The sequence below is a fragment of the Lethenteron reissneri genome, chromosome 2 (assembly GCF_015708825.2).
Source record: "Lethenteron reissneri isolate LAM-NWPU_2019-01 chromosome 2, ASM1570882v1, whole genome shotgun sequence".
Classification (NCBI taxonomy): Eukaryota; Metazoa; Chordata; class Hyperoartia; order Petromyzontiformes; family Petromyzontidae; genus Lethenteron; species Lethenteron reissneri.
Genome location: NC_083780.1, coordinates 8,872,239 through 8,880,929, shown reverse-complemented (window position 1 = coordinate 8,880,929; position 8,691 = coordinate 8,872,239). Strand labels below are relative to the sequence as shown.

At 48.1% G+C, this 8,691-nt stretch overlaps 1 protein-coding gene across 1 annotated transcript in view; it reads left to right on the top strand.

Moving 5' to 3' along the window:
* LOC133341793 (C-Jun-amino-terminal kinase-interacting protein 1-like) overlaps positions 1-8,379 on the top strand; it is a 10,101-nt gene extending 1,722 nt beyond the window's left edge. Inside the window, exons 2-6 of the mRNA XM_061550519.1 lie at positions 1,153-1,262; positions 2,964-3,110; positions 3,764-3,834; positions 4,443-4,541; positions 7,792-8,379. Of these exons, the coding sequence (XP_061406503.1) occupies positions 1,153-1,262; positions 2,964-3,110; positions 3,764-3,834; positions 4,443-4,541; positions 7,792-7,864 (500 nt within the window). The 3' untranslated portion in view covers positions 7,865-8,379. The remainder of the gene's footprint in view (positions 1-1,152; positions 1,263-2,963; positions 3,111-3,763; positions 3,835-4,442; positions 4,542-7,791) is intronic.
* The last annotated feature ends 312 nt before the right edge of the window (positions 8,380-8,691 follow it).

The following is an 8,691-nucleotide window of genomic DNA, read 5'->3' as shown; positions in this document are numbered from 1 at the left end:
CACAGACTCAACACTACCCACAGACTCAAACACTACCCATAGACTCAACACTGCCCATAGACTCAACACTGCCCGTAGACTCAACACTACCCATAGACTCAACACTGCCCACAGACTCAACACTACCCACAGACTCAACACTACCCATAGACTCAACACTGCCCGTAGACTCAACACTACCCATAGACTCAACACTGCCCATAGACTCAACACTACCCATAGACTCAACACTGCCCACAGACTCAACACTACCCACAGACTCAACACTACCCATAGACTCAACACTGCCCGTAGACTCAACACTACCCATAGACTCAACACTGCCCGTAGACTCAACACTACCCATAGACTCAACACTGCCCGTAGACTCAACACTACCCATAGACTCAACACTGCCCATAGACTCAACACTGCCCACAGACTCAACACTACCCACAGACTCAACACTGCCCATAGACTCAACACTGCCCATAGACTCAGCACTGCCCATAGACTCAACACTGCCCCTGTACATGAAGTATTCTCCCTCCTTCACCTCCTTCCTTTCCTTTCTTAAAGCCTCACCTCTTCTCCGACGCCCATTCCCTTCCTCTTCCCTCGCCCTCTCCACTCCGTCCCTCCCCTGCCCTTCCGTGATCCCCAAGTTCCCCTCTAGGACTGTCACCCGTTTCCCCGGCCCTTGAAGCACGCCACCTGCCATCCAAATTGTTTTAACGATGCAACCGGGTTTTTTTTAAACTATTGTTAAGCGCGTTGAGTGAAGGCGCTCCTTAAAAATGAGATAAGGGGATTTTTATTTTGTATTTCTTTGGAGATATTAGCGACACTGCAGCAGTGGTTGTTATGCTGTGGCTTGCGCTGTAGTGTGTGTATAACTGAGTCGTGTGTGTGTGTTATTGAGCCGTGTGTGTGTAATTGAGCCCTGTGTGTGTGTGTATTTGAGATGTGTGTGTGTAATTGAGCCGTGTGTGTATGTGTGTGTGATTTAGTCGTGTGTGTGTGTGTGATTGAGCTGTGTGTGTGTGTGTGTAATTGAGCTGTGTGTGTGTAATTGAGCCGTGTGTGTATTTGAGCTGTGTGTGTGTGTATTTGAGCCGTGTGTGTAATTGAACCGTGTGTGTAATTGAGCCGTGTTTGTGTGTGGCCTCCCAGCTCATAAGAAGCGGAGGGATTGGTTTGAGATCTTTGACCTCCAATTCCTGGGCTCGGTGGAGGTTCCTCATCACCAGGGCAACGACGTCCTCTATGCAGCCATGCAGAAGGTGAATGTTCGTCATCGTTGGTCTCTCCCTTGTCGTCATTGGCATTATCGATATGTTTCTCACACTCTTATGTAAACCTGATCTCAAAACTAATTGATTTGCATATTTGGTTGTAGATGTAGCGGTTGTAGTCGCCATGGATACACGCCCACGCCGTCTGCTTTACGGTGAACGTTGAAGATCACGTGACATCATTCGTACCAGAGGTCGCAAACGGGTTTTGATTCCTTACCCGTACCCATACCCGGCCGCACCAGGGTCGCAAACGGGTACCCGTACCCGGCCGGGTATGGCTACCCGTTCCCTACCCGTACCCGTACCCTACCCGAAATGAGTGACAAACTGTTACTCACCGGTGACTCACGGCCTACCCGTACCCGTATCGGGTCGCAAACAGGTACCCGTACCCGGCCGGGTACGGGTAGCCGGGTATCGGGTAGGGTACGGGTATCGGGTACCCGGTTGCGACCTCTGATTCGTACTGAATAGGCCAGGGTGGGCTGGCATCCTGCAAACGAATTTGCCAAATTCAACGAATACCCGTGCAAGGTTACTCAATGGGGATGACACACAGCATAATGGCTCCCTGCTGGTAGAATGATTCCCACTTGCAGGCCAGCTGTCGAGTCACATTTGTCGCCGCACAGGGGCAGCTGCCACTGGGGATGCCCACCGGATTGTCGGAGACGAGATGCGATGTCGGGCGCCTTGGGTTGCCGAAGCATTGGAGTGTCAATAAAAGCACGAGAATATTATTGTCATTATGTAGACTGTAGAGCGCTATTTTTTTGCTACCTTTCATCATCAAGGGAGATTGGCAACATCATTCGTGTCTATTGTGTCTGCTGCCTTACTCCAATTCTCGCCACGGTGGTGAGATGTTAACTCCCTCGCCCGATGTGCAGGAGGACGTGGGTTCAATCCCGACCCTGTTGCCTGCTGCTGTGTATATATAATCCAGTGGTCGGGTGGATTTTCCTCCGGGTCCTCCGGTTTTTCCATCCACATTTATCATCGACACGCGCTCAGAGTACTCGCCTGCTCTACATTTCCACGTGACAATCCACTCCGTCGAGATATCACTTGTGATAGCCAGGCGCCTTCTGAAAACGAGCTGCTATTCAGCTCAGTGGGCCTTACCCGGTAAAATAAATAGTTTGTAACAAAACTCCCATCGATTTAAAGCTTTCGTGACTGCAGGAATTCATCTTTTTGGTTCTTTCGGTAAAGTCACGTAGAATGTAAATAATAAAATAATAAAAATAAATTTCGATTTAAAACTTTCGTGACTGCAGGGATTCATCTTCTTGGTTCTTTCGGTAAAGTCACGTAGAAGGGAAGTAATAAAATTATAAAAATAAAACATCATAAAATAATTCTCACGACGTTTCGGCCACAACGCAAGCAGCCGTCCTCAGGTGGAGAACAGGTCTGTCGAGAAGACAGAGTCTGAATGACAGACATGTTCTTCACCTGATGACGGCTGCTTGCGTTGTGGCCGAAACGTCGTGAGAATTATTTTATGTAGTTTTATTTTTATTATTTTATTACTTCCCATCTACGTGACTTTACCGAAAGAACCAAGAAGAAGAAAATACTCCCATCGTTAACATTCCAAAAACCCACCCTATGGCATGCCGGTTGCTACCAACGTCGTATCTTGTGGCCTCCCGTTTTGGACCTCTCTCTGACGACCGCCAGGTGGCTTCCAGCCGTCGCGCGGTCGCCGGACTCAAGCCGACGTTGCCGTGTTCGTTGGAGGTGGGCGCGCGAGGGCTCCGCCTCACGGTGACCGGCGCCCGGCACGCGCCGGCCCCGCAGCGCAACGGCTTCCACAAACACAAGCCGGTAAAAGGACGCCCGGCGGTCCTTCACCTCGACGCGGCGCGCAGCGTGGCCAAGTAGCGGCTCGATTTCATCGCTCACGGCGAACGGCAGGGAGGCTGTCTCGGTGCGGTGATCATCGTCATCGAACACAGGCGGTCGCCACCACGGTGGCTAGGAGATGTTAACTACCTCGACCGGTATACAGGAGGTCGTGGGTTCAATCCCAACCCTGAGACCTGCTGCTGTATATTTGGAGTTTGCGTGTCTCTCTCTCTCCGTGGTGAGATGTTGACTACCTCGCCTGGTCTACAGAAGATCGTGGGTTCGATCCCGACCCTGACGCCTGCTGCTGTATATTTGCAGTTTGCGTGTCTCTCTCTTTCGGTGGTCGCATGTATTTTAATCTGGGTCCTCCGGTTTTCCCCTCCACATTTAGAATCGACGTGCGTTGAGAGCATAACGAATAAATACCGGTCGCGAAAGCCTTGCGACGCGTTAAATAGGCCGCGTTCGCTCATTCGTTCGCCGCTTGACGACTTCATTCGCCGGCCGTGTCGGGGTGGAGGAGGGGTGCACGACGCGACATTTTATACTCGCGCGGCGATCCGACCCCAAACATTGTTGGTGTTTTGCTTGCACGCGATAGACTCACGCGGCGTGCGTGTCCCTTGCAGATCAAGAACTTCAGCCACTTTTTCCAGCTGAAGAATATTTCTTTCTGTGGTTTCCACCCCAAAAACCCATGGTAAGCAGGTGTACGTGTGCACATGCATAGCCCTGACAATATCTAGATTGTGATAGAGGGCTTTCACGGCCAACACCGCTGATGATTATTTGAACCGGTGCTGGGCATCCCCTAAGTCGGCTAAGGCTCAAATGAGCGCCAATGTGTAAACATGGCCACTCGGGAGACAAAGGCGACCGGGCGTTATGCTGGCCACCCACCCACCTCATGTGCTGTGCCAACCCTCATAGGTGTTACTCTCTAACAGCACTTGCCCCAACAGTCTGTAAGGGCTATGGGGGGGGGGGATCTTTATCTTTTGTGTTGGCATTGCTGCTTGTCAATTTCCAGGGAAACCGCGTAGGGGGGGGGGAATCCTTTCATGTGTCAGAGGCCAAAACGTGGAGTGGTTGGCGTCAGTTTTTCGTTGCGAAGCTGAACGCGGAATATTGGCACGAGACGATTGCGAAGTGCCACACATTTCAAGGATGATTGTTAAAGAGAATGCTACCGGCTGACACGTGATTGATGAAATTAATCACGCGGTCGTCTTTCGATTGATCGCTGGGAAAAATGCGCGCAAAGGAATTGAACGTGTACCGCATGCTTTGTGTGCGTTTCTTGCGCAGCTACTTTGGGTTCATCTGCAAGCACCCAACGGACGGCAGGTTTGCCTGCCACGTGCTCCTCTCCACTCAGTCTACCAAGCCCATCGCAGAGTGCTTCGGGTAAGAGACATACACACTGCACTCTGCGTCGCAGGCCTCTCATCGGAGTTCGGTGAGTTGCAAGGGGTGAAACGTCGAGAGGCAAAGGATGGGTCTCGTTTGCGAGGGCGACCTGGGGCAGTCATCGGCTGCGGAAGGGGCTTCGAACGTGGTCACCTGGAATCCAGCAGCGCTATACTACACTATATACTACACTACTATACATTACACTATACACTACTATACTATACACTACACTACTTTACACTACTACACTATACACTACTATACAGTACACTATACAGTACACTACTATACACTACTATACACTACTACACTATACACTACTACACTATACACTACACTACTTTACACTACTACACTATACACTACTATACAGTACACTACTACACACTACACTATACACTACTACACTACACTATACACTACTGTACATTACTATACACTACTACACTACACTACCACATTATACTACACTATACACTACTATACTATACACTACACTATACACTACACCATGTACTACTATACACTACTGTACACTACACTATACACTACTAGACACTACACTATACACTACACTATACACTACTATACACAACTACACTACACTATACACTACACTACTTTACACTACTACATTATACACTACTATACACTACTACACTATACACTACTATACACTACTACACTACACTATACACTACTATACACTACACTATACACTACTACACTATACACTACACTATACACTACTATACACTACACTGCTATACACTACTGTACATTACTCTACACTACTACACTACACACTACTATATTATACTACACTATACACTACTACACTATACACTACTACACTACACTATACACTACTATACACAGACTCCAGCTCTTCCTGGAGAATTCCCAGGCGTTCCCAGGCCAGCCGAGCGACATCGTCCCCGCCAGCATGTCCTGGGGCTGGCCCCGGGGTCTTCACCATTGATGTGAATGGTCTCAATGTTATGTTTGATAAGGAAAAGAAAATAAGATTTATTAAATTGCAGTAAATAAAAGCCGTTCAGCATTGTGTTGTTACGTTAATAGTTATTTCAATGTATCAAGCGCCCTTAAACCGTGTGCTTGTTTACAAACGTTGAAGACGCTTGTATTTATCATCGGACCATTTTGCCCGTATGAGAGTATGAAAAATAATAGGTTCATGTAGCGGTTTCAAAGACAATGCATATATTACCAGAGTTTGGTTGCATGTTCACGACAAGTACTCTGTGTGGTTAATGCAAACGTGATTCCTTGCAATTGGTATCTATTTGGTGTTTGAACGTCTTAACACCTGTTTAACTGCCAGAAATGGTTAAACTTATTCTTATTTTTTCATACTTTGATCATTGGCAAACAGGTCCCATGATATAGTTGTTCACCCGATTATATCAATGCTCTGACACGTGCTTTGTCTTTGGGCTGTTCACCTTTTGGCGTTGATGTCTGTTCTGACACTGGTGGGTGAGACAACGCCATACAGAACAAGGCTGTAGTCTCTGATGTAGGCCACTTTCACAGACAATGCATATACACTATCAGAGTGTGTATGTTTACCACAAGCACGCGTGGTTAATGCGGACTTGATTCCTTGCAAAAGGATATCTATTTGGTGTCCGAACATCTTAACACCTCCCGTTTTATTGCGAGAAGGAGTAAAACCCGATTCTTATTTTTCATACGCTTGTATTTCCATGCAGTCCTTCAGTGTAAATCACTCTAAACGTCTCTCTGTAATATTGTCAAGAACTCCCAGAGGAACAGCTGCCACGTGCTGTTAAATGTCAACGCGTCGTCGTGTCTCTTTGCTCAGACGAGCCTTGTGAATGTTAATGCCCCTTGACGACACGAGGCGGTGCTATTTTGTTAAGGCGGCAGCCCATGCCTCAACATTTTAACTCGGAAAAAATTCACCCGTAAAAAACAAAGTTTTTCACTATAAATCCTTTATATGCTTGGCATCGGTTTTATTTTATTATTCATTTCTGTTTTTCTTGAGTAAGAGTTTCATTTTTATCACATTGGTATTTTAAATGAAATATGAAGAAAAAAATTCCTAAAAAGTGGAAAATTTTGGAAACATTTTTTCACGAAAATAAATTGTCACGCACATCGAGTCTGTGTGCAAAATGTCAGCTCGATTGGATCACGAGAAGTGGGTTAAAATACGACCGAAAGATTTGCACGGTCGTAAGCGCGCAAGCAAGCAAGCAAGTGAACTTAATATAAAGGATTTAAAAATACTCACGGCGCCTATTTCTGCGTAGTATTCTAACATCTTCTTGGTTCTTTCGGTAAAGTCACGTAGAAGGTAAATAATAAAATAAAAAAATAAAACAATAAAATAATTCTCAGAACGTTTCGGCCACAACGCAAGCAGCCGTCCTCAGGTGAAGACCAGGTCTGTCGGGGAGACAGCGTCTGAATGAAACACCACCACGCTTGGAGCGTATATTTAAGCTGGGTTGGAAGGGGGGAAGGGCGCCTTGACAAAATAATTTGCATATCAAGAGGAATTTTATTATTTTATTATTTCCCTTCTACGTGACTTTACCGAAAGAACCAAGAAGATGAATCCCTGCAGTCACGAAAGCTTTAAATCGAGTATTCTAACAGTTTAATGTTTTCTCTCTTCGTAAAAAAAAAAAACCGTTCCAGCGGTGGAATTGTTAATTGCGCGCGTCGTAAGAGAGAGAACGGGGCTGATCGGTGGTGGCTTTGCTGCACGTGGCTGTCTGTGATCCGGCACTGTGGATGGAGGCAGCAGCAGCGAGGTGGGGGTGGGGTTGGTGGACCACCGCTGCACACCGATGTTGTGAAACTCCCTTTCCCGCGAGCGTCGAGGACGAGCCCACACCCTGGCTCGCTCGGGGAGGGGAGATTTAAAAAAAAAAACGTGCGACTCCACTTGTTCCACGGGTACGGTATCGAGCGTTGCTCCCTCGCACGCGTGGGTTTTCTACCCGCGCAGATTACACCTTCTCATTATACGGAGGGCACCAGGGATTTGGGGAGGTATTCAGAGCCGGCTTACCCTGTAGCGCCCCCCCCCGCTCTTCTGTGGCTCCTCCTGGCATCTCTGAGTCGTCCGCTCTCTACGCGAGCGAGCGTTGTGCGGCGGTGGCGGCACAGTGTTGCACGTTGAAATTGTTCATCACTTGTATCGCCAAAGACTTAATTGTGTGCTTGTCTTTGCTTTGTGTTGCAGGAAAGCTTTTCAGCAGTTTTACCACGACTGCATGGATTACAACTGCCCGGTTGAAGATATTTTTCTGGAATGAAGTTACGTAAAGGTGTACTACCTGTGTGCAGTGCACTTATATCACCAGTGCACGAGTTTTCTCCTAAGTAAGCCCAATTCGTGTATGCATTCATGTATTCATACGTGTGTAATTTAAGTTATTTATGCGAGGTATGTACGGCAATCGTGGCGCGTGTTTACCAGTCACAGCGGCAAAGAAGGTGTCATTGTGCATCGACAGATTATTTTATTTCACAATCAGGGAATATCGAGGACCTCGCTATACTAGCGTGCGGATGTCTGCACACACCACCACATGTGCAGCCATATCAGAATACCTTTTTGGTGAATTTGATATTTTTACAGTGGGACATTTCACACCAAATCTGTACACGCCTGTGTGGAACTCCTCAGCTTGGTGGGGTGACCAATGACCTATGACTCTTCACAAAGCAGGATTTGAGGAGCGATTGGCAGTGCACGAACACGTGGTACCGGCATGCAAGGGGAGGTGGAATTCAATCATATTACAGGGGAACGCCCGGTGGAAGTGGGTGGGGGAAGAGGGGGGGAGTGGGTGGGGCGAAGGGGGGGAGTGGGTGAGGCAAGGGGGTAAGTGGGTGGGGCAAGGGGGTAAGTGGGTGGGGCAAAGGGGAAGTGGGTGGGGCAAGGGGAGGAAGTGGGTGGGGCAAAGGGAGGAAGTGGGTGGGGCGAAGGGGGGGAGTGGGTGAGGCAACGGGGTAAGTGGGTGGGGCAAATGGGAAAGTGGGTGGGGCAAGGGAAGTGGGTTGGGCAAAGGGAGGAAGTGGGTGGGGCTAGTGGAGGAAGTGAATGGGGCAAATGGGGGGGGGGGAAGTCGGTATGGCA